The 26,194-nt window shown below is 40.1% G+C and overlaps 2 protein-coding genes across 2 annotated transcripts in view; both read right to left on the bottom strand.

The window, feature by feature from the left end:
• Window positions 1-608: 608 nt before the first annotated feature.
• man1b1a (mannosidase, alpha, class 1B, member 1a) lies at window positions 609-17,585 on the bottom strand. The gene is made up of 14 exons (XM_063889936.1): window positions 17,329-17,585; window positions 15,887-16,024; window positions 11,794-11,902; window positions 11,453-11,661; window positions 11,129-11,262; window positions 10,858-10,985; window positions 9,801-9,992; window positions 9,044-9,192; window positions 8,667-8,855; window positions 8,009-8,199; window positions 7,709-7,829; window positions 6,994-7,188; window positions 5,688-5,819; window positions 609-5,351 (listed from the first exon to the last, which is right to left on the bottom strand). The coding sequence occupies exons 2-14, from the start codon at window positions 15,986-15,988 to the stop codon at window positions 5,142-5,144; spliced, it is 2,061 nt and encodes a 686-aa protein (XP_063746006.1). The 5' UTR covers window positions 15,989-16,024; window positions 17,329-17,585; the 3' UTR covers window positions 609-5,141.
• A 1,212-nt stretch (window positions 17,586-18,797) lies between these two features.
• Window positions 18,798-26,194, bottom strand: part of si:ch211-196i2.1 (collagen alpha-1(I) chain) — an 80,698-nt gene continuing 73,301 nt past the window's right edge. Inside the window, 12 exon segments of the mRNA XM_063890046.1 lie at window positions 18,798-20,497; window positions 20,716-20,898; window positions 21,472-21,552; window positions 22,385-22,494; window positions 22,845-23,010; window positions 23,134-23,196; window positions 23,732-23,785; window positions 24,079-24,096; window positions 24,624-24,677; window positions 24,803-24,856; window positions 25,183-25,236; window positions 26,018-26,070. Coding sequence (XP_063746116.1) covers window positions 20,348-20,497; window positions 20,716-20,898; window positions 21,472-21,552; window positions 22,385-22,494; window positions 22,845-23,010; window positions 23,134-23,196; window positions 23,732-23,785; window positions 24,079-24,096; window positions 24,624-24,677; window positions 24,803-24,856; window positions 25,183-25,236; window positions 26,018-26,070 — 1,040 coding nt within the window. The 3' untranslated portion in view covers window positions 18,798-20,347.

Here is a 26,194-nt window from a genome sequence, read left to right as displayed (position 1 = left end):
GACTCATTGATTTTGCTGCTGGTGCAATAATATGCGCTGTATTGCACCAGCAGCAAAATCACTGAGCCGTTCATCACTCTGACATTACAGTCTGAAGATGAAAGGCATGTCCTGCCAGACCCCTGCTTTGTGCATTAAAGCAATGTTTAAAGTGGAGGCAGATATGGGTTGTTGCTGCTGCCCCCTGGTGTTAGAGCTCTGATTACATCTTGTATATAAAATTAATCAGAGGCAGCTTGGTTTATGATTTAGCGAGTGATTGATCGCATTCCAGCAATATGGGCAGTTCGTTCTGCAGCCCAAACGGCCAACAATGTTCAGGTTTTAGGCTTTGAGCATTAGTCAGGTACAATACTGATGTTGCTTACAGTCTTTGAGTTCATCCCAAGATTGGTTCAGGTTTAGGACACACATTAAACCTGGGAAACCATTTCTCCTTGGAACCCGCTTAGGACCTTAGAGCATGGATGCCTACAAGGAGAGACAGTCAGAAAGCATGCAACCATTTTGTCAAATTGTAAAGAGAAATCTTGGCTGGAGATCTGGAAAATGTATTCAGGTTTATTTAAAACAGAAAACATTACTCACATCAAAATGAAGTCCAAACCCTTCGTTGAAAATCTTTATTCAAAAATTTGGGTCAGCAGGACTTGAATTGAGTTTGAATTTGGTGAACTTTGCAATAAGCCACAACTTGAGTTACAAAGTGCTCCATCGGACATCTGTACAGTGAACATGGATTTTACACAGGACAGAAAAAAGACAGGAACTATTAAAAGCCTCACCATAATGAGAAACAGCCAAAACAGTATCCACTCTGAAAACAAAATAACACCGATATTAAAACCTACCTAAATTAGAATGAATTTCGCAGATGACTTATCCACTTGCAGGCCAACAAATTGGACCCACCATCATGAAGAGAAGTGTTTTATTTTTAGCATGGCTCAATGAATGTATTGAACCAGCAACAACCATACCGATCCAGGTCTTTGGCCCCTGTGGCTAAAACTGATACACCATGCTGCTGTTCTGTCACCCACCCCCCCTGGAGAACAGTAGAGTTGTCATTTTGCTATGGCTTTCATTCAGTAATAATTACATCATTTTCCAGAAAGAAGCTTCAAAAGTTTCTCCTCGTGTTTTAGAAAACCTTCACATTTTAGAAAAGAATTGGCAATTCAACCTCAAGAATCAATTTACCACTGCCATATTGAAAAGGGCCTAGACAACCCAATTTCCTTAAAGTGAAAGAATCATCCGTGCAATAATAATAAGAACATGAAATAGAAAGCAAAGTGAATTAAATAGCTTCTGTTGGATTTCTCCCTGTGGAGCTAAGTGAGCCATTTCTTTTATCCTTTCTGGTACCATCAGCCTCGTAACACAAAACAGTGATCATGAATACCTGTCATAAAGGCGGATGTGTTCCAATGAAAAGAGAGGCAAGCGAATATCGAGAGCAGAGTATTTAACAAAGTGAAAACCCTGACATTCACGAGTAAAGCAGCTTTTTATCTGATCATTCCTGTGTTCTGACTCCACCGATCCCTCGGTGGAGTCAGGATCTATAACAACCCTTTAGGTTTATGATGCTTTCTCAATTAAATCATACAAAAAACAAATAGAATTCAAGCCCAAAACGGAGCTATGGTTGTCCAACAAACAATTAAAAATCACATGACTGAGCCACACTTTCTAACAAGGTGACAAGTTCCTTCATTTTCAAGACAAACGCACATCACAAACAGTGGTTTATCATAAGTAAATCCCACACACGCTCCTGCTGATGTTACTACTAACGGAAATCAAATCCTCCACAAAAAATAGAGCCCAAAAACTCAGAATATTTCTTCTTGTTTAAGTTATTTGTAAATAGATTAACTAGCAGTTTAAAACAAATGACTGAGCTGTAAAATATCTGAACTATAGCTGTTGTTTGATGATTTACACCGTCATTAGGAACCAATGGTCTTGGGGTGGATCGAACAGGATGAGGAAGTCAGAGTACTTGGATTCTGACCAACATAACGTTTCCTTTTTATCTTTGAGGGCAATAAGAAACATCGATGTACCGCCATCCTTACGTAGAAAAGGTTTCTGCCAGACTACTGTTCTGTAAAATGCTATTGTGAATTGTACACTCTCACCAAATTCAAATTGGTTTAAGAGGTATGGCTGACTTCCAAAGAGTGTTTGAGGTTGGCTTGTTTACCCACGTGTGTGAGACTCAAATACGTACTAGCAACGCTATCTCTAGCCACTTAAAGATTTGGAGTTTACTCCTTAAAGCGACACAAACCATTTACACTACATTAGATATACTGTAGGGCCTCATGACAGTTGAAAAATATCTGAATTAATGTAATATATGTAAATCTCTCAATAAAATTGCTTTGATAAACCACGGAATATTGTGAATTATTCCACTTCCATTTTTAGTACAGATTTTCTTCTCACATCTAGGAAGAATTTGAAAAGTATACACATTTCCACAGCCTTTTCCCTGTGGAGCAAAAAAAGACACTTAAAGTGATCAGACAGTTTCCATAAATGTTAATATGGCTTTGACACATTGATAGACTGCCATATAATTAACCCATTCAAAAGTGCAGAAAGAAAAAACAACTTCAAACCGATTTCTTTGACATGATGACGTATAAGGGTTCAGTACACACGTTCTAAATGATTTACAGAAAGTATTTACACCCAATGTTTAGTGAACCACCCATTCAAATTAAAAATATAAACCATGTGCACTTCACCAATACACACCACTGATACAGCAGCAAGGAAACAAACAGACACACCGCTGTAGCACAATTAACATTTAGGTAGGCACAGCAGAGCGTCGGCTAATGTAGTGCACATTCAATGTTGGGGGTATGGCTCTCTGTCGGACAGAAGCAGGTTCACAAACTTCTTAACCGCTTTAAACCGCAGAAGAAGATCCGAGACACGGACCCTTCTAATGTGTGTTCAGCCATCTTGAGAGCAGCTCTTACAGTTCACCGGGTGTGTCCTTCAAATTGATTTTCATTGTGACAGTATAGAAAACAAGCGCTGCTCTTACATCACATTTGACGGGAAGTCAGGGATTGCTACACAGCCTGAATCAAGCTCCGTCAAGTATGAAGAAAACAATTGGACAATCTGTCATTTCTCAAGTCATTTGTATAAACATGATACATGAACGGCTGTGGGCATAATGTCCCTGACACAGGAAACGTTACTATACGTTGGTTTATTTCCTTCTGACTTCATAAAAAACTAGAACATGGATGCCTTCATGTATCCTCCTTCATATAAGTGTGAATAATGATGTATTCAAAACCCAGATGCAGCCTTATCTGTAGAGCTAGAGTGCATTTACTTATTCACAAGGGCTCCTCTATGACCAAATGTAACATTTAAATAACAATGCATACATTCATTAATAAAACAACACGTCATTATGTGTAGAGGCCCAGCTCAGAACCACTATTTCCATAGACCTCTTTTCAGGGTACTTTTAGCGTCTCACTTTTAGGTCACTGACTTCTCTGTCGCTGACACACAAAATAAAAACATCAGAAATTAAACAACTTTGCATTTGAGAAAAAAAGTGTGTGTCTACGGTCTAGTTTTTCTTTGAATTGGTCCAGTATTAAGCGAGATGCTGCACTGTAATCCTATTGGTCCATCCACTAAGAGTGCTTGTTTTTGACACTGAAGGCTAAAAAAGGTGTCTGACATCATCAATATGTCAAGAACTTTTTTCAGCTAATTGGGACTGTTTGTTATTGTTAAGATAATCAGCCATGTAATCAAAACTATTTTTAGAGAGCAATAAGCATGATTTCTGTACTGCAAACAACACTGAAATTCCATTCTCCAACTCTCTATAACAGCAGCAAGTCAGCGGTCGAGACTCGGTAAGACTCAATGACAAACAGTGGATCAGGAGACAGGTGAAGAGGACCCTCTGATTCCTCCGCAGGGTGCTTTGCAACACTTTGTCAGACACTTATAATGAACGCAGAGCCTGTCAGCTATAAAGGCGAGCACTTTTAGTTGACTATGTACAGTGACAGTGCAGAAATACGGATAAGAATATCAAAAGGTAGCGCTCTATCTGAATACCAGACCAATTTCAGAAAATGTTTTCCACATCAGTCCCTTAGACACTAAAACCTATGAACAGTCCAGTTTGAAAAATACAGAACTTTGCCTTTAATTAATGATAAATGCAATGAATTAAATAAAAACCCTGGAAAAAAAGTGAGAAAGCACTGAGCTCAAAACTGAAAGCTAAAATAATCAGAAAACCAATAAAAAAAAGTCAGGTTTGAGTAACATTCAAACCCAAACCACAAACGACTGATTTATAGCGAGTGTACTTGCCATACACTTACCAAAGCTTCATAAAGTCTTTAATGAAATAAAGCGTGTATGAAAGGTTTGAGGAACACAGAGCTGCATTTGCTTCTCAGCAGGCCTCAGAACTTATATTGGCCCCTGGACGCTGCGCTGTAGCTGCCAACTGCTCAGAAACACTCAGGATAGCACAACAAAGAGGACATAGTGTACGTCTCACTAAGTATTCAAATGTAAAACTGCTTTTATATCATTTTTGCAATAAGCAAGTGCACTCGGTGTTGCCAAAGTAAAGACCTTTAGAGATGATCTGTGACTCCGTCACATGAGGAATCCATTTAGATATGATTGTAGTACTCCATATATTTCCATTATCGGTTACTGCACCTTTAGTCATTTTTGAATTCCTTCACAGCAACAATGCCGGACTGTGAAGGGGTAACAAAACACAACGACAAACTCAGGGATGAGGTGGTGTTCATTACAACATATATACAGAACTGTCCCAGTCACCCTGGTAGTGAAGCTCCCGTTTATCTTCTTGCTCATGACCTGTTGGAGCCAGTAGGTCGGAGCAGATTAGAAAAAAAACCTTGTACATTAGAGACCAGCTCTAACGGAAGTTTTCCTTAGGAAAAATTAAGAAAAACTAAACTCCTCCACATGGTGTTGGTGCAGGTGGTCACAGGTCTGCTCAACCCTGCAGTCCAGCCCTGACCAACCAGCAGTGCTTCCTACAGGACCCTTTTCACCTGATCTCTGCAGAGCTTTCCTGTACCATGACATCACTTAGGTGGGGAGGGCCAAATGGGGAAAGCGTGGGCCTCCGTGTTGAAGACATACTTGTCTAGATTGAGCAGCTCCATGTTGTCAGAGAAGAGCAGATACAGGTACTTCAGCGTCTCACCCAGGAAGAAGCTCTCCATCTTGTCTCGGGGCCCGGGGTTTTCGATGTCACGCACATTGTTGATGGACGTATAGCCTCCCCCGGGGACCTGGAGACGAGGAATGAACTGGTTTTAAAATACAGTTTTGCATGTGCCCTGGCAGTGGTTCTTTAAGGTCAATTTCGCCATCTTTTTTGTTGATGCCCAATCAATGTTGATCTTTAAAGCTGTCGATTAAAGGAATAACAGCTGCAGGATCTGTGGCTCTTCCTGAGACAACTAGACTTATTAAGAAATCTTCCAACAGCATAAAAAAGGCATCCGAAAACATACCTGCAGAGGTTGTTATGGTCTGTATAGTTCATTTAACAGAGCTTTAGCTGACTTGGATAGGCAGTCAGTTGTGTTTTGTCTGAAACTGGTCTGTGGTCAGAGGGTCTGTACCTTGGTGTGGTTGTTGAAGCTCTGCAGGATGTCCCAGCCCCAGTCTCTGTACTTGGTGTCCTTGGTGAATCTGTACATGTAGAACAGACTCTCCACTGTCTCTGGTCTCAGCAGGTTGTGTCTGTCTGCAGGCTGGAGGACAAAAGAGCACGTGTTATTTACAGTGTATAGACCATTGTGTATATTGTATCATACATGTTACATATTGTAATACAATGTGCAGATTTGTACTTTCATTTTTAATGTTTGTACACATATTTGTATTTTAGTATTATTTTCTTTATCGTTTTATAGCACATTCTTACTTAACTTAATATGCTTATATAGATATTTGTATTTAATATTTTATTTACAAAACCTAATTTTGCTGGGGATGAATAAATGTTAGTAATAAATATTTTCAAAATTAACAAAAAATAATCAACCATTTTTTGACGGATAAGTAGGTATAGTGAAAGTTAACATTAAAGTGTGTGTGCACCAGTTGAATAGCAGTGCCATACATATTGCTATTCTTCCTTCATAGCGCTTTGAGGGAAACATGACAAAATAGAAGAACTAAGATTAGACAACAAGAAAGAATCAAGAAGAAATGTATACATATTTTCTCTGTTAACATCCGGAGCCAGATGTGATTTTGCCAACTCAAAAACACAAACTATAAAGAGACTCTTTATCCTAGATTTCAGTTAGTAGAAACACTGTGGATTTGTTAAGTAAATACAACTGAACAAATAGAAAGACTATAAATAATGAAGGAGCTATTAGACAGGCCCAGAGGCTCTGGAGACGCATGCATCTTTATTTGAATGGATGATGATTTTCCTAACCTTGTTTCTACTGGGGATTGAGGTTTCTTATTCATGTAGTTTCTTTCACCTTATCTTGACCTGAATAAAAAGGTCTATAACTGTATCCACTGTAAATGTAAATAATCTGAGTGCTGAAATCCAAGCATTCAAGGATATGCTTTCAGGGGGCAAACAAATATGTGGAGCTGTTTAAATCCCAGATCTAGAATGAGTTTCTGAAATGTTTTCTACTCATATTTGAGGTTAATGAAGGCAGTAGAGGAGAAAAGCACCACAATAAAGAATGCTTTGATAAAACTGGAGCAGTAATGAAAAGGAAAATGAGCACTGAAGACGTTTTGAAAGGTTATGATCACAGCTCCCAGGACACATTTATATTCCCTCTTAATCCTTTTGGTTTCTGTAGTTTATGTAAAGCATCAATATAACGAAGCTTCCAAAAAGGCAGTGTTCATTTGAATTCAAAACGAGTTAAAAAGCCAATCAGGTATCACCTTGACAAAGACATCCTGACCGTCCGTGGCCTGCAGGTTGAAGTGAGCGATCTCCGGGCTCAGCCCCGTCTCCATCTGTTTGTACATCTGATGACACGTCTCCATCAGCTGCACAGCCAGATCCATGTGGTCCCCCGGGAGGCCGTTGTGGGCCCCCAGTGCTAAGGTGCCTGGCAGGAAGCACACGAGGTGGTCCTGTAGAGACAAGATAAAGGGAAAGGGCCAGGATATTGAGGGATGGAATTGATTTATGTAGCAGATGGAGGAAAAGACTGAATGCACATGAGTTTGTACAGCTAAAGATTCGACTACAGCACAAAGGCTGATTGATTGAACAAGGCGGGGAATGTCTCTGATGCGAGTTCATTGACTTTCGGCAGTGTGAAAATTACCCTATGAAAATCCTCGAGCTGTTCGTGGTGCTTCCAGAACAAAGAGGTCTACATTTAATGTTTACATTTTTTTGCCCTGGTAGCTCAACTGGTTGTTTTGTTTTTCTTTTATGTTCATGAAACAAATTTTACAAAAAGCCAAAAATGTTAAAAGAGTCTCTTCAGCTTCAGCAGTACATGCTTAGCTTCCTTGCTTGTACTCGTGTTGGTACAAACTGTAGGTTTATGTAAAAGTATCTCATACAACAGCACTTTAAGAAGTCCTTACTGTCCCTTTAACGGCCTGACTGTATCGTGCACTGACTTTTGGAGAGTATCTTTACCATTTTAGGGTTGAATCGGGTATGGGACAACTCTCCAATAAAGGTCAGTTTGCTGGGCCCAGTCTGTCTCACAAGGTGTTTCTTCACTCCTTCCACGGCCTGAAGGTAGTCCTCCAGCAGGCTGGGGAAGATATGGACAGGAAATATGAGAGATGTACATTTAAGTGTTAGACATGCATTACATCCTAACTATTGACAGTACACTGAATGTCAGGTTATGTCAATCCCTGTTATTCCGGGTTAAAATGCAGTGTTTTTTACCACAACTTGTTCACAGAAATGTAAAAAAGATGCAATTACTCGTCTTCTGTCTTTCCTCCCTGGATCCACTGTTTGAGCAGGTATTCATAGTAGCTGTCAGCCCTAGCCCCCAGGGTGAATACCCCTTTGTGGGTGAACTGTCCGCTGTTGGTGTTGATGAACATGGGCACCAGGCCGTCGTGTTTGCCCGGCAGCTTGTGGACCAGCCTCATCACCTCATTCACAACCTCCTGGTGGGGCAAAAGAAAGGGCTACCATTAAGGTCAAGACATAATGAATGAACAGTCCTCCTTCCACTCACTTCTGCAGTGTGAGTCCATGAATTTAAAAAAATACAGTTTTAAGCAATTTATTATTGGGAAAATGTAAGAAACTTCACAATTTGATGAAGCTGAATCTGTTGAAGTGATTTCTCGCATGGCTGGTAATGACAGAAAATACTCTCTCAAATTGGGACTAAAGTCTTCGGGGGTTAGCTGTGGCTTCTGGAATAACTCATAAGCTGACAACATGATCACTGCCGTCACACAAGTGTTTGCAAGCTATACTTAATATCTGGACTGTAAGCCCGAAACCCTCTGACAAAAATCTTTAAAAACGGCCTCTAATCTTTTTTCACTCAACCTCGAAATATCAAAACGATGAACACACAATAGCTCAAATGTTACTGCGATGGGCCCCCTCTTGGTATTCTGACCTGGTACTGCGGGTCCTGTGTGAGGCGGCTCAGCTCTCTGAACTCCAGCTGAATGCTTGTGACCTCGGCCAGAGTGCTGTCTGACGTCCATCGAGGGGGGTGGGCTGTCCCCTTCCCAATGTTGACGTCCGAGAACGGGATCTTTGAGGGGGTTTTGAAGGCAGGCATTAACCGGGACCCGATATCTTTCTTTAAATGGAGAGAAGGAATGGAAACAGATTAGAAAATACATGTTCTGTGAGTAAAGCACTAAACAAAACAGCTTTACTCAACATTAACACATCAGTAAGTATGAAGTCTTTTGAAATTGGAACTGAATTGAGGGGGAGGACTGCAAAAACCAACTAGACAAAAGAAGAAACTGTGGATCGACTCACAGCTTTGTCGAGGAAGAGTGGGTCTCCTGTCAGATTGTAGGTACTCAGCAGGCCCCCGAGGACCCGGATGGTCGTCTCAAAAAGATTCACATCCACGCTCTTGTCGAAGGAGAGCTCTTTCTCCACCCAGTTCCTCGCTTCTGCAAACTCTGTGTGGATTGAGTCAGAGTACAGAGAGAGACGGAAAACAACGATTACATTAGTCATCAATTAAACATAGCGGATCAAAGAGGTGCAGAAAGTCGAGGTGAGGTTCTGAAACCAACACAGTAGATAGCCTCCAAGCTAGGAATTGTCAGATACTTAAAAGGAAACTTCAATGTTGGAATCCTTTAAAGCTGGCAGACTCATTAGGGATAGCAACGAAACATGAATATTAAAAGTGACAGTGCCTGCTTTACCCACAATGCAACTTGTCTGTTAATGTAACTTTGAGCAGCTAGCCTGGAGCAGACATAAGGAGCAGGATTTTGAGATCAGATCCTTTTAAACTTGTCTTCAGCATCATTGCAACAGACTTCACACATCTCCCTATGGAGACTCAACTCTTTGATTTAATATAAGTATTACTCTCTCACATCTAAAAGGAATACTTTGATGAGTAAAGTGGTTCCCTTTATTGAGATCAAATGCAAAGCTACAAACCAATAAGAAATATTCTATATCATACCTCTAGATCGGTATCCTACTTTTAAATGTACTGAAACCATTCAAATGATATCAGCCCGAGGGACAGAGAATAACTGACATATAGTACCTTCTCTTAGGCCCAAAATCCACATGGTGTCCAAAGAATCGATGATTGTCAAACCCAGTCCGAACCACTCGCCGAAAGACCTGGAGATGGGCTTGAGCTCATCGTGACCCCAGGCGTAGTCCTTATAGCCTTTCCAAGCGTGCCTGAAAGCATCACGCACTGCCTCCAGTCTGGCCACAGTTCTAGCTGCATCTACAAAACAAAGGTCCACATAGGAATGAGGACGATATTAAAGTGTAATCTTAAAAGTATGTGTTTTCTCTCTCAACAGAGCACGTCTCTTTATCTGATTATCTTCAGTAGAAGGAATACTGTGTGCATAGATGCTGCTGACTTGAGTAAAGCAATGTGATGGAAAGGATTAAACTTTAAAGAGGTGCCAGGCTTTAAACAGCATATAATAGTAGAGCAGGACAATAGGAATCTGCTTGAGAGGAAAGTTTCCCAGTGGAAGAAAAGTTTGAAATCTTCTGTAAAATGACATCGTCTTGACCGTCTGTCAGAGAATACATTGACACTGGGCTGTGTGCAGTTTTATGGAATACTTTTGTTATTTTGTGACATTTTATAGACTAGAGACAGCAATATTAACCTGACTTACTACTCCAAACGGATTCTTCTGACAGGGAAATACATATAAATATCTTATATACCTTAGCTGATTTCACTCAGGGGCAATGTTGTTTGAATGAACTGAGCTGAAATGATTGTGTCTTTGGTAGCATTTAAATCGATGTGATTTATTGAAGTGTGTGGAAATTAATCAGGATTATTTGAGACATATCACAATGTTAAAAGGGTTCATGTTATTTAAACTCGATTCCAATTAATGTACTATTGGTAGTGTTTGATCAGACTCTGATGATTGTACTGTAAGGCGCCCCATCTGTCTGGCGCCCCAGCAACTAAACACTGCCAGACTTTATGGACTATTCAGAAAAACAAGCAAACAGTTCATTAGTAATTGTTGGTTACAGCACATGTAGCGTACCTATCTGATTTATCACATTCACATGCAGTAAAGACCTTGGTTAGAATTAAACAAATATGCACTGACCATCCAATGGGAGAGGCTCTGCAGGGGCTGCTGGGTCGGCTGGGGCTGGGGGTCCCGCAGCTTCTTTCCCATTTGCTGATGGTGGAGGCTCAGTGGCCTGGTCGGCTTCGATCATTGCTCCTCTCCAGCTGCGAGACAAAAGAAAACACCCCTACTTAAGCCCGTATCCTTTAACTGATCCCTGATACGTGTACTGCAATCAGGAAAAGTGCTTCACTGAAATATGATGTCAGTTGCAAACCTCCTGTACAGTTTGAGGCTAATAACAAACCTGACAATCTTCTCTTTGTCCTGCTCTCCTTCTTCTTCTTGAACCACCTCCTGCACTTGCTTTTTCTCACCGACTGTGTCTGAAATATTTCCATCTTTGCGCATGCTGGGCGGCCCTCTTTTGTTTGGGAAGTTCTTATTTTGAGGACAAAGAAACAAGTATATGGTCAACATAAAGCAAGGTATTATTGGTAATTGTACAAGTCAGAACTAAATCAAAGAAAACACATCAAGTATGAAGTACAGCTGTTTTTATTTTTTGGTTAGCGGTTGATGTTTCCAGCTTGGCAGTCATTAGCTTGTTCACTGAGGCTCTCACTCTTACCTTAATGGGAGGTTTAGGAAAAATAGGTATGTTTGGTGCTTTGGGCTCCACCACAGCAGGATCAGGATCCACAGCTGGCCCCACATGTGGCCCTGCCGCAGGAGGCGGGACTTTATCTGCAGGTAGATCCAATACAGACTGCACATCTGGAAGTTCATCCTTCACCTCTCTGTCGTTGAGCTCCAGCCACTCGTCCCGGTCAGAAAAACCTAAACACACAATGAACCAGGGAGAAATACTGTCAAACATCAGACTAACCGCAGCAAAACCATTACATCGTCCTCCTGTTTGTCCGTGTGTGTGAGAGAGAGTTTAGCGTTGTACAGGCGAGCATTGTTTACTTTTCCACTCCTGTGTGATGCTTGGATAGGAGAGCAGTCCAAATATGAGGATCAGAGCCAGCAGCAACAGGACCAGGCTTCGCTGCAGCCGAGACAGCTGCTTCCATTTCTGTAGGCAGAACAAAATCAAAGATAACAACACTAAGACAACAGCTCCAAATTCAAACTGTAAGCATCTGTCAGAAGCTTAGAGCGTGATCCCCCTCTTAGATAGCTTTAAAATCAGTTTATACTTCCTGGAAAACAAAAGCATGACGGCCTTTTCTAGGCTGCTTTACCCTGTATGTACTCAACATCTCTCTCCTTCTCCTTCTCTACATAAAATGTAGGTATCCAGCTCAACCCAGCAGTGTGGAGGGAGGGACAGAGTCGGGGTCTCTCAGGGGGGAGAGCTAACAGGTACACTGTGTTACCCGCTGCTAATTAACTCCAGTGCAATACCATGAAACTATTGAGCCATCGTCTGTGAGCTGAACACACAGCAGACTTTATCTCAGGGGACGTTTACTTTGCTACAGCTCATTCATCAAAACAGCATCAGCGCAGTCAGTCAAGACCAACGGTGCATTTCAAAACAACAACACATATACAGGAGACATGATTGGTATTCTGCATCAGCACAACTCTTCATCCGTCTTTTCCTCTAAACAACAACTGCATATGGGAACAGCAAAGTAGGTTTGATGTTGCAATTGTGATGATTGTGAATGATATTGCAATTACGATATGATTCCATTTAAATTAGAGGTAATGATCATATCTGGCACCCAAGCAAAGAGTTTTTATTTGGACTGTAGAATACCGTTTGCAAATCTGGAGATTGCACTGGTCCATAAAGAGTGGTGCAGGAATGAGTTAGCATTTAAGACTTTGGTTCCCCTTGTATGGTAGTCAACGTTATCTGTAAACCTGCCTGATGTTTGATGCCTGAAATAAGATCTTCAGTTTGTTTTATGACATAAATACATCCCTAAATATCCAGCTGGTTAGTGTCTAAAGCTTCTCTGTTTTATAAAAACAACATATGCTAACACGTGACGTTATCACGCGGAACATTAGCCGCTTTTAGCTTAGCGGTCGTGATGCCATGTAGTTCATTTATAGCCTAACGTTATCTTTTTACTTCAATTAACGCTTTAAAACCCCTCACGTGTGTCCTTAATATGTGGAGATTATCCTGCTGAAAATAACGTGCAAGTTTATCTTTTTTTCCCCAGCGACATTTAGCAATCTACTGCAAAAACTCCACTGCTTTTTTACCACTGTATGTGGTTTTGATAATATTTAGATCAATTGTTCAGTCCTTATGGAGACATTGCTAGACCACTTCTTTAATGAAGGTGATTCTGTCCTAGAGGCTCAGCTATTGTCTCTGGAGGCAGGGGAACTAACTCTCACATGCATGACACTGAAGCTGCCAGCTCACTCGCTTGTCTTTGAAAGTGTTGAAGAATGTGAAAGTGGTAAAGCCGGTGGAGAAGACCCTCTTTTTGCTGCGCGAGGACACGGAGCCAACGAACCACTCTACGGAACATGATTTGCAGAGAATGGTTTTCCGAGGAACCATAAACCGTGATCAAATTTGATGCTCCGCAGGTACAGGGGACTGCTGAGCCCTTCCACGTCTCTGCTATAAAGCTGCTTTTATAGAGGATCTGTCTGTTGATATACTGCCGAAATAAAATGTTACACACGAGTCGATGAGAATCAAGCTCTCCCTTTTCATTTCAGAGGACTACATGAATTCTCTTTATGAGAGCTGACTGTGCAGTTTAGCTGATTGGTGATTAAAAAAGTATTTCTGCCTTTGATCTGGATATCTGCCAAATTAAAATGATCTTTTTTAATACGACAGAGTTTTATATATTTATTATAATCCTCTTCATTTATTCTGTGCAAACCCGATTTGGTGTGCTTCAGGTTACACCACTGTCCTATTTATCAGCGCATTAAAGCTTCCCACAGAAGCAGTCATTGTGTTAGTGATGTGCAGATACAATAATCTCTTTAAAAGTCCGATACGGGCTGTAATCACTGCATCAGAAGAAAAAGTAGCATTTAATCCAATCCCAGCCTTAACCACCTCTTCAAGGGGCTCTATTATGGTTATTTTGAGTTTTATATTTGTATTTTGAGCCTCTTCTGTGACATTTCTCCATGCTTTAAAGTTCCAAAAGCTCTTTATTCTTCACATACTGCCTGAGCTGCAGCACCTCTTTTAACTCTCTGAAAATAGAGCCAAGTCTGCTCTGACTGGTTGTGCATGATAAACCCGCCGCTAAACCTATCATGTAAAATATGTTGGAGCAAAAATGCTGCCTAACGTAGCACAGTCTCTGTAACATGAGGAATCGCCATGAATTACCGGTTGTTGCACGAGGTATTTCTTCATCTACGAGAGCAGAATATTTCTTTCACGGTTTAAGAATGACTGACAGCATCTATTCAAATATATTATTGACAGCCTAGTTGTTGGAGAGAGTGGAAAAGACGATAAAGGCAGCTATTCAAAAATGCTGTATACAGTAGGATATGAAAGAATGTAATGCATCCATTCCTACATTTCATTGCATTTGCTCCCCAGAATGGACCCTCCAGGCTACTGTCTCTGACACCATCAGTCTGTATAGCGCGTATGTATACAGTAGGTGAGTGTGATACAGGTGTCAGGTGGCGTAAAGGAGAGTAAATAACAAGTCTGGTGTTTCCCTTAACACTTATAGCTGTGAAAATAACAAGCAATGACAGTGAAATAATACACTTCTAATCATTGCAGTTAAAGCATTTCCATCCGAGTCCATTGATGTGTTCAAACTGTGAAACAGACATAATCAGGAGGTAAGTAATCAGTAAACATCTCATGTCTTCTCATAATGAGTGAGGTTGTAAGACCTGTTTGTAAAATAATCAAAGGAGAAACCTGTGAAGAAAGCAGAGACCCTTCGAGAATGCAAACAAAAGTACGAGACAAGAATAATATGCCCAACACAATATACCTGTGAAACCTGAGAGTCCAAACCAACAAAAGAAATGAGGGAGGCTTAAAGTGAGAGGGCTTTAGGTGAAGTGAGACGTGTAAGAAATGGGAAACTAATAAAAAAAACAAGATTAAAGGAAAAGTGTGGGAGACGGCAGAGAGAATGTGAGATTAGCAGGGTTTTTATTATCTCGCTGTAGTGATCAGAGACTTGTGCTCAGGGGGGATTTATCTGTAGAGAAAGAGAACAGCTCCAGAACAAAGGAAGCGTACAAAAGAAAAGACCTAGGAATTGATTTGTCTCAAAAGAGACACATTTCATAATGCTGGAGATGCTCTATCACAGTGAAGTGATCAGAAGATAACCAAGCTATCAGTCAGAACTGAGCAATCCATCAAGAAACGGTACAAACGATCAGGTGTCAGGGATTCTTTATACCATTTAATACCTGGTTCAGTGACCCCTTTAATATTCCTTCCAGTATTTTATTTCACCATTTTGGATATTACTGACAATCAATGAGCAGGACTACTTCAACATGGCATTAAGTGCTACATTAATATGAAGAACCTTCTATTTTAAAAAAGGGGATCACTTATGTTCTGCTGATGTCAGTGGATAATGTTATCTAACAGGAGGCTTCAAAATCTACCGTGGGTGTTTAGTTAAGATGTGTGCGAATGTCACAGCACATGACTCACATCCTTTTCATGCACATCAAACAATTCGGAGAATCCAAAAGGAAGCATATGCTTTTGTTATGTTTTCCCACATATTTATTCATTTCCTTTCTCTCATGCATCACCAAATTCACTGAGATTACAGATGTTATTCACATCTTCTACGACAAACCAGAATTCTGTATTTTTTTCATTTTAAAAAGGGAGAAATTGTCAGGAAACCATATTTCCCTCGGGATAATAAAGTACTCTGATTTTAATGTGTCACTTTATATGTATGCACCTATTAATAGATTAGTGCCAATACTAAGACCTACAGAGGCAGATTACAGCCTTCTGCGAATGACAATTTGTGACAGGAGCCAAGTTTACATTTAGTCGAACACAAGCTCAATATCTTCTATCAATGATGTTGGTAAAACTCTACCCGCTCACCCTCAAGCAGGACTGTCTCCGGTGTTTGCCGTTGTTGTACGTGTGACTGTGAGCATCACTGAGGGTCAGAGAGATGAAGTCCTTTCTGGAAGGCGGATACATCCTCTGATCGTGGCAGACAGACGTAGCTCATAGAAGCTGCATTCAGAAAATACAAAAACGTATTAAAATGTGAAACAGAAATCTGAGTTTATTATCGTATTTGTCATTCATATTGTAAAGATGTCATATATTACTTTGTTAAAACTTTTTCAAACATGAGTATTTGTTACTTTTGTCAGCTGTGTAAAATATGAAACCCTACATGTGGCTGAAAAGTAAGAAAGTGTATATGATTTCTTTTAGAAAGTGACAATGGTTGTTTCCCAAGCATTTCACTTAGCTTTACATTCATGTTTATCAAGGGGAGTGTACAAATTACACTAGCCTAAATCCCCCCCAAAAAACAACTACACACAGAATATGAACTTGTGGATTTGCACCAAAGTAGACTTTGCATTGTATTATTCATCTCATTTGAATTTTACTCAACGTTAGGCAAGGTTAAAAGGTTCTGTGTGTTTCTGCCAAACATCTTAATCCCTCTTCATTTATTCTGGACGACATGATGATATTTAAAACAATATCTTTTCATATTTACTTCCTGACCATTGTAGTGTCTGCTAGTCCTTTTTTAAATTGTCAAGTTAATGTTCAGCTGCCACAATGTGAGCTAGCACCTGAATGACATGTTAGAAATGATTCCGAAGAAGAGGTTAAGGTTGTTTCTGCCTAATATGAGGTTTAGGTTTAGCTGCAAGAGAAACAGATGAGCTGAATTCATCAACAAACACCATCCTAACATTCTGAACTGATGGAATATGCATTTGGCTTTTGGTTTTGCAACACATATGCATGAATACATCTGAAGATTTAGCAAATTCCCCATTGCTTCTATAAATAATATGGCTTAAATCACACTGTTGAAAGACATGAAATTGTAATAATTATCATAAACTTCAGTATCATGACAGCTGATAATCTTTAGTCTTGTTTTAGGAAAGAGAGCACTTAGAAAACATTTAGCATGTTTAGCTAATGTCGATTGTTGCCGCTATATCACAGACTACAAAAGGAAAGAGCTTCAAAACAAAGCTTAATGGAATATCATTTTGACAATTAAACACCACAGGCTGTCCTTGCAGCTAATACGTTCCCTTAAAGCACACAGTGACGTTTCAATGATCAGAACTTTGAGAATGCAAGTAAATTATAAAACAAACACAAATGAATAGCTACATGACAGCCCGTTGCTGTCAATAACAGCTAAGTAGACAGTTATGATTTACATATTATGTTCATTCGTCACCTCAGTTACATCTTTCCACACATCACTGACGTGCTGTTTGAACACACCGATTACATCACAACACAAATAGTGCCACATAAACTGCCCCCCTCACCTTTGAGTCAGGTTGCTAGCCTCACAGCGACACCTGAAAGCTAAGCAGCTGTTAGCTACCTCCGAGAGGCTAGCTTGCTTCTTCCGCTTGTTCCTGAATGAAAAGTGACGCTGTTCGGCAGAAGGAATATTAAACATGCAACACAGCAGTCCGTCCCACTGACAGGCAGCTACATGAAATGTCAAACAAGAGAAACTGAGGGAAACATGTCTAAAGATAGCGAGGGGGCAACCACAGACAGATGCGGAAAAGTAAAGAGCTCGAGCGATGATGCTGCGCGTCACGTGACCTGTGCACGTGTTATGACGGTTTGAGAGTTAACCCCTAACAAACCACAGTGTTCGCTGCTGATGATGAACAACACAACTATTTTAGAATCAACTTTTTTTTTTTCTATTTGAGGTCATTTTTATTTCATTACAGCAGTTCTTTGATTCCTTACAAAGTACGTATGAATAAAGACCCCATTTCTTTTATAAAACCCCCCAAAATGTTCCTCCATTGATGCAGTAATTGACACGAACATTCAAAATAAAATCTGCATATGTAGCTCTGGTCCACAGTTTTATACCATCTACAAGGTGGCATATGTTTTATTAAATAAATAAATGTAAACCTCATTGAATTGCCTGAGGGATGTCTTAGGATCAGTTTACTTCTGTCTATGAATTATTTAGGATCAGTTTACTTCTGTCTCTGAATTATTTAGGATCAGTTTACTTCTGTCTATGAATTATTCCCTTATTAGATATTCACAGTTCATCCAAATGAGGTTTGCCAGGCCTGTTAAATGGCTAATTACACCACTAAAGCAGTCAGCTATGAGATATTGGCTTTGACTAATCATATAACCACATCAGACCGGTGCACCTTGTGTGGGTGAAATTTGTCTAAAATCATATCATTAATTAAAAACCAATTAAGCCAAATAATCTCCATTTAGGTATTTCAATAACAGCTCTTCGGGAAACAGTTGGAATGTCAATAGTCCTTTCTCTATGTAGATAGAATCGGAGGATGAAACCCTCTTTATTGCACACAGCAGAGCACACACAGTAAAATTGGTCCTCTGCATTTAACCCATCCTAGTACTAGGAGCAGTGGGCAGCTATTGAGCAGCGCCCGGGGAGCAATGGGGAGGGGGGGATTGGAGGTGTCCGGTGCCTTGCTCAAGGGCACCACAGCAGGGCCTAGGAGGTGAACTGGGACCTCTCCAAGTAGCAGTCCAAAATTACACATTGCTTATGATGATAGTAGCATGAAAACATAAATGAGAACCTCAAATCTATGTAAACAAAAGTTGAAATAATTACAATTTATCCAGTTCATATATTTTCCAGGGCTTGAAAAAAAAAGTGGTTTACATTTAGATTCAAACCACCATTAGGTCAAAATGTCAATTGTCAAATAATTTGATACATGAGCAAATAATTGCAAACTACTCTTGATAAAATACATGAGTCAATCGGTTATGTCATTTTTTTTATTCAGCGGACAATTCTTTGAGCTGATGAGGGGATCACACAAGACAAATGTCCAGCATGTCATTTTGGATATCTAAAAATGATAATTTGTACAAAACAAGTTACAATGATCAGTCTCAGCCAGCTAAGGCAATCACATGAAATGATAAGACAAATCTAAATATTAAAAGAATACACCAGGCCAGAATTGCATACAAAGCGTACATTTCTTATTTTCTTACCATAAAGCACTTGCACTTGTCAGCCTTGCAAACCCTCTGAATCTCTACAGCTCAGAATTTGGTATAAGCATGTTTTGTTTTATTTCTGCAGAGCTGCTGTTTTGGTTGAGACGGTAGACCGCAAACTCCCTGAGATCTCATGCAAATGACTCCTCTTCAGCCTGCAAACTGTGCACACCACACATCACTCACTGCTGACACACTGTAGGACCCAAACACAGAATCCTGATTCTGCAGAGAAGATACAAAGCTTGCTTCTTTTCTCTGGATCCAAGCACTTTCCAGATTGATTGAGGCACAAATGCAGGTTAACAGCAATTAATCAATGGTAAGTGGTGGTGATAGGCACAGTAGCTCTGCAGGACACGGCTACTGCACTTGGCAAACGTATGCACGATCTTTACAGTACATTGAACATAATTACAGTATTGTCTGGAGGGGGAATATGTGGATGTGTCAGGACTGGCTGCTAAACGTTGTTCTTTGGTTTACATGAGAATACCAGAGAAAGAGGGAATCTCCAAAGCACACGTGAGTTCAATATTTCTATTTCATTAACCTTTCTTAAGTCTTCTTTTAATGCTAAACTACAAACCTAGAAAACTCACTGTAGCAACAGCAGCTTTGGTTCCCGTGTGTGTGCTGTATAATACCTGAGATGTAAAAAATAAAACCATACATTTTCATGAAACTGTAAAAAACTATCTTTTGCCTTTTTACAAAATGAGGATCCATAGCAAGTCTGCATAGGATAATGTGAATGTCATCTTCTATTGTTTTGGGGAGCATAGAAAATAATCTTTGAAATAAAACGTTATTAGCACCTTGAGAAAAGTGACCCATGTGAGGTCACACACCGTACTAAAGTAGGGCTTTTACTGGCCTGGTCACTGGCCAATGGGACCACAGTAGCTGTGTTCCCAGGCAGAACACATTGTTACGGCTTTTATATACACAATGGGCCGGCTATGACAGAAGCCCAGAAATACATAACAAAAATAAAACAGAGAAAATAAACAATTGTATATAAAGGATAAAAAAGACGTACATTTTTAAATTATTCAATGCAAGATAAACGTCTCTGTAAACAAACTTGACTTCTCCGTGGAAAAAAAGCCTGAGGACGCTGGTGTCCTCTCAAATTCATGAATACGGAGTCACTCAATTTGAGAGTTCGAATCCCCAAAAACAAGAGGAAAGGGAGGGACATCTGGAATGGGAAGAGATGTTCCCGTTGTCCTCTAGGTGTCTATTATTGTACGGGCTGGTGTCCTGGACCTTGGTGTTCTAGGACTGCACTGATTTGAAGCACCTTTAGCTGAAACACACAGGTCCCACAGTGAAGCTGAACTGGTGTGTCAAGTTGCCGCCTCCCATCAATGCTACGTCTCTCAGAGGAAGCAGGTGGAGGTCCTCAAACTCAAACACAGACTCCCGAGTTACAGAAACGCTCTCCTCTCCGGGCTGGGACACGGGGGACAGAAGACTTAATGAGTCATCATTTAATTTCCTGTGAATCCTCACTTTTTTTAAGTGTCAAGACTTTGTTTTTTGTTTAGTTTATGCTACCCATTCTTTTGTTTGATTAGATTTAGAGAGGCCACTTTACATACAGGCTAACAACAGCCTAATCTGCACTTAGTATTCAGAGCACCAAGAGTAGTAGAAATCTCGTCACATACCACGCAGTCTTTCACTGCTCCGACAAAACTCTGCTTCCTGCTGTCGGTGAGGAACTTGATGTCTCTGTCCATGTGGCCCAGTCTATGTCCTGGGTGGCAGGAGAAGGTCAGATTCTGGATGGCAATGCTGCTGTGCAACCTCAGGAAACGCATCTGCACCACATTAGCTCCTGGATAGTAAAACTAGTGAGAAATAACAAGAATGCAATGGATTATCAATAAAGGCTGGTAGGGACTAACAGTAACAACGATTTAAAGGTAAAACAATCATTAAGAGAATGGAAAAGACAAAACGTCAGTAGCCAAATAATTAATCGTGTGAGAGGAAACAATCATACGGCTTGACAAGTAGAAAAACCTTGCGCTGGTAAGCAAATACCATCTTAGTGCTTCCATGTGTATTTGAAAGTATTTCAATAAGATAGATTTGGCGCCAAATTGCAAATGAGCCTCATCGAAAAAACAGTCCACACCGTCCAATTAACCAAGATCAGTGTCCATAGCCACACAAAGTGCTTGAAGAGACAGAAGCAGATGTATTGCCTACTATCAGACTGTGAACTTAAATCCACAAAGCTGGAGCCCCGAATCCCTTCTATGTGAATATGATATGAATAGATCAATGAAACCATAATGTGTAGCTGGATGTACATGTATTTTTACATGGACATTTGTATATTTAGATTTAATGAAAAACACTCATCTCTGATCTGAGATAACGTCCATATTTGCGTGACTTAAGTTTGGTTCTCTCACCTGAAAGCCCTGCTCCAGCCTGCTGAGCCACTGAAAGGATCCTTCTTCAGAAATGTCTTCCATCCAGGCTTTCATGGGCAACTGCAGGCGGAGAAAAGAAGGCAAAAGTGCCGATCTGAATTCAGGTCCTGCTTTCATTTAAGAGACTTGTGAAGGTCAACAATGTTCTCACAGCTCCGGATTAGCATGCAGCTCAAGCATGAAGCAGAGGTAAATTGGCTAGCTTGGTGGGCCGATGCATTCACTTCATGCCTATTTGAGACCAATCCATATTATTCTTTGGTTGAGTGATTCACATTTTTATGTAGTATTGACTGTGTTAGGAGGTGGGGGAGGTGATTTGTGTAGACTGCAGGAAAGAAAAGGACGATCATAACCGCAACAACACCGTCTGTTGTGTAAAAAACACCTGATTTGATTTGTTCTATGCCAGAATTATAAAGTTACCTTAAGTTTAACACTTTCGGTTTTCTAATAACAAAAATGTATGTTTTTATCCTATAAAATGTATGTATTGGAATGGTTGGAGGGGGAATGAATCACACTTATGTAAATCATGTAGCAAGTCCTTAAAAACTCTAGAGTGGAAGAACTGGTGTGTGTTTGTGTCAGATCATGAACACTGGCAATGTAGTCAGTGAATCATACAATATCAAAACTTGGTTATATGGTATAAATCATGTCGAAACTACCTAAAAACTATTGAAATTGGAAACATTTTGAATTTTCCTTTCATGTGACACATTTTTAAGTTCAAGTCCTCTCTGTTCAAGTCACTAGCAGAGTGTAGGCTGACTGACATTTCGTCAAATTGAAATTCAGGAGGTACAATAGGGCTAAGTGAAGTTAGCCGTCATGCCATTGATCCAGAGGTTCAATTTCCTGCAGCCTGTCTCAGGTGATGTGTTTCTACCTGAGAGTTTCGGGGGTGAAGGCAGGTCTGTTTTGATGTGGATGAGAAGCTGCAGTAGGCCAGCAGAGAGTCCGCCGGGCTGCCCTGGTTCGGGTCAATGTAATACATTCCTGCAGAGAAAGGTTAGCCGCAGCTCAATGAGATCTGCAGGGATGAGCCGGACGCTGACAGAAAGGCCTGAGCGCACTGGAAGCAAAATAACTCCAACATACGTGTGAATACAAATAAATGACATCCTTCACTTCTGATATTTATTGAAAATCAGAAGCATCAAGTGTCAATTATTAATAGCATATTGATTGGAATACCTACAAAAGTTGTTGCATTAAACCTAGTATTTTTATCCCGTTTTCCGGCCTTATTCTTCTTACTCACCACAGCAAAATGATTGAACTGTATGTGTAAACCTGATTCGGTCTCTGATTCTGGAGGACCTTATTTCAGTGTTTGTGGGACTGACCGCTGCTGTATTCGGGGTGACAGAACCACAGCTCCAGGCAGGTGGAGGCTGGGTGCTCCTTGCTGCCGTCGGGAGGATCCAGCAGCAGCCGGAGCTCCAGCTGCAGAGAGTCCAGCAGAGTCTGGAGCAGATAGAAGTTGGGCTTATCGGACACATACATCAGATCCTGCACATGGGGAGAGCAGAAAAGAAACAAACAGTCAGTTGCATTTTAAAGCACTGCTGAATTAAGATGCAGATCTATGTTCAACGTTATACTAGAAATGGACATTAGACATGAATAGTTTGCCTTGAGTTGAGTCAGCGTCATGTTCAACGACTGTCCTGGAGGTCCAGGGACCCCTGGCGGACCCTAAAACACAAGAAAGATACAAAAATATAACATGTATATATTAGAATTCAAAACGTTGTTATTAATCACAAAAGGTGAACTAAATATGAGAAATAATGAGAAAATAGTGGAACATTTTTAAAAGTTGAAATGTAAAAGAAAGGCAGATTTTTTAGGAAAGAGTAATAACTTTGAAAAAATAATCGTACATTTAAACAAGTTGACATTTTGAAAACAAATCAGAAATTTGAAAAAAAAAAATCAGATCTTTGAGGAAAAAAGGAATAATTTCAAGAAATATTCTGAAATTCAAAAACATTCAACATTTTGAAAATCAAATCTGAAGTTTGAAAAGAAAATAGAAAGGGGAAAAAAACTGGGAGACAAAAAGTTCATTTCTAAAAGAAGTGGATTAGGATCACATGAAGAAGGAGATAGAATAATGAGACCATCTATTGTATCTTAAGAGCTTTATATTCATTTGATAAGTATATTTATCATTTCAACCAATTCCATTTTAATTCAGATTTTGTTTCGTCCTCTGTTGCAAACCTACCGGGAGCCCCCTCCTGCCGGGCAGACCGGGGAAACCTGGGTAGCCTTTCAAACCCTGCAGGGAGAAGAAAAGGTCAAAATGCGACCCTGCACTGTTCTACAGGGCAATACCGCACCATAAACCGGAGAACACATTCAAATGGAAATAAAGACTCCTGTAACGGTAACTGCCTTTTTATTATAACTATGACTCCAAAGTGTGACAGTTTTATGATTATGTGTGTCAGCGAAGTAAAGCAGCATCACGTTAAATCCTCTACGACTTTCAACGCTTCAGATAAATGTGTATTAGAGCTGATGTTAAATTGATCGGTCATGAAGCGAGTGCTTGAGTTGATCATATCATACCTTCAATCCAAACATACCCTGCGACAGAGGAGAGAACAGCAGAATAAAAGTGCATTAGTATCATTTTTCCAAAGGGAAGTGCATTTATGGACAAATTGCCCTCCAGTGCTTTTATTTGCCACATTATGAACCCATCAGCCACGGCTTCACAGATTTTATAATCCAAGTCAATGGGTTTATTCCCCTTTATGACACATAGGGCTGAACACTATCACACTGTGCAGGTGAACACAATGAATCCACAGACTGGCAGCTTGCTGAGGAAAAGATGGTTTTCCCGAGTTCATATAAAACAATTTCCATCACGCGTTCCACTTTTGAGCTGACTCCATTTTCAGGCTGTCTGGCAAAAGTGTCAAGAGGGAAAATGAACCGCTTGAAACCAAACTATAACATATCCAAGGAGAAAATAGGTACAAAACACCTAGCCTAAATACACTTTTCACATCCTTCTGTAAGTTCAACACAAACTGAAAACTAAATTTGAGTTATAACACACAATTCAAGAGGGATATAAAACCCAACCACAAATGTAAAATACTCACAGGCAGTCCTGGCATCCCTGTTGTACCCCTCGGTCCTGGTGGACCAATATTTCCCTGAAGGAGAGAGAGGGACGAGCGCATTCGTCAAAGTTAGACATCAGAAAAAAGACATTCAAACGAGTGAAGCTTCAAAAACATCACTAGATAAAACAAACATCTATGATCTTAATATTGTGTACCTGATCTCCCTTCACGGCAGCAGGACCAGGCACTCCAACAAGACCACGAATACCCTGAGAAAAAGACAAAATAATTCAGAAGATAAGGATAACACAACTGAAAGAAACTGAATCCCTCCCCTAAAGTCTTTTCCATTTTTACACCTTTCTTCAAATCAGACATTGAAATTCGTTAACATTTTCTGTTATAAATGAGTCAAACCACATCGATTGTGATTTCCCTGATTTGAAGTGACTGTACCGTTTGGTTTTACTAAAATATTATGGCTATTGCTAGCTGCTTTACCATCACGACTCAGTACATTTACCGCCAATCTTATATACACATGTTGTGCAGACAGTATGTTGGTATCTCTGTATGAACACTTTAAACATCTTACCTTCATGCCATCAGCTCCAGGTGGTCCGGGCAGTCCACTGTCTCCTTTCTCTCCCTGAGGACACAAACAGCATACAGTCAAGCCTCTACCTTTACTGCTGATCAGCAAATTGAAAAACCAAAGCACACTTCTCTAAAAAAAATGAGTTCTGACAGAGCCTGAACTGAGCCCAGCAGGCCAAAGCATTTCATGAGTCTGAGCACAACAAGAGCTCAGTGTTATCCACATTTTCAATAATTCCATCTTTCCATTTTAGAGGAAACTGCTCTTTGAGTATTGCTATGATGAGCCAGATGTACCGTCCAGCTGTTGTTACCCTCTCCTGTGGGGGAAGTGAATGTAGAGAAGACCCCATTGCTTTCGAATTGTTACGCACAGTATTCATCGAGCATGAAAGTGCCTTCAGGTATTCATTTTTTATTCGTTTTTGTTCGAAGGTGATGGCTTTTTCCATGTGGAGCGGGAAAGATTCGTCTTATGTATGAATGTGTTCTTCTGTATGCATGTCATTTTTGATTTCTTTCAACAGTATTTGTATCTATTTTCTCATTAGGCTAATCCTAAATCACCCAGTGCTAATTTTACACTTAAATAAAAACACATTTATTACATGAATAATAAAAGTATAAATATTACTTCATTCAAAAATAGTGACTTTTCTCACCAAAACAGCCCTGGTTGAAAAGTTATGTTCATAATGAGAAACCCTCAGAGGCATATTCACTAACAAAATGATATTTATCTACTTACTTATACAAAGCAAGCCTTCTATAAATATGCTAAATCAGATTGAATCCAGAAGAGTTTGCTCTTGAAGCGAGTCGGGTTTCTTTACCTCTTTCCCTTTTTCCCCTTGGTCTCCCAGATCTCCACGCAAACCCGGATTCCCTTGTTGACAAAAATAAAATCAACTTGATGTCAATTCACTGAATGATAGAGAGCTGTTCAATTTTAAAATCTTTACTTTATACAGGATAGATTATTCAATAGACAGTTTCAAAGCTAACTTGAT

Source organism: Eleginops maclovinus, chromosome 8 (assembly GCF_036324505.1).
Source record: "Eleginops maclovinus isolate JMC-PN-2008 ecotype Puerto Natales chromosome 8, JC_Emac_rtc_rv5, whole genome shotgun sequence".
Lineage (NCBI taxonomy): Eukaryota > Metazoa > Chordata > Actinopteri > Perciformes > Eleginopidae > Eleginops > Eleginops maclovinus.
The sequence above is the reverse complement of the archived record's forward strand: the minus strand, read 5'-3'. Positions and strand labels throughout refer to the sequence as shown.

Coding starts and splice junctions, on each gene's coding strand:
- man1b1a (XM_063889936.1), bottom strand. CDS start 15,988: ATGTATCCGCCTTCCAGAAAGGACTTCATCTCTCTGACCCTCAGTGAT. Junction 11,903..15,886: donor GGAGACAGTCCTGCTTGAGG/GTGAGCGGGTAG, acceptor TTCTGCCTACAG/AAATGGAAGCAGCTGTCTCG. Junction 5,820..6,993: donor GTCAGGATGTCTTTGTCAAG/GTGATACCTGAT, acceptor TTTGTCCTCCAG/CCTGCAGACAGACACAACCT.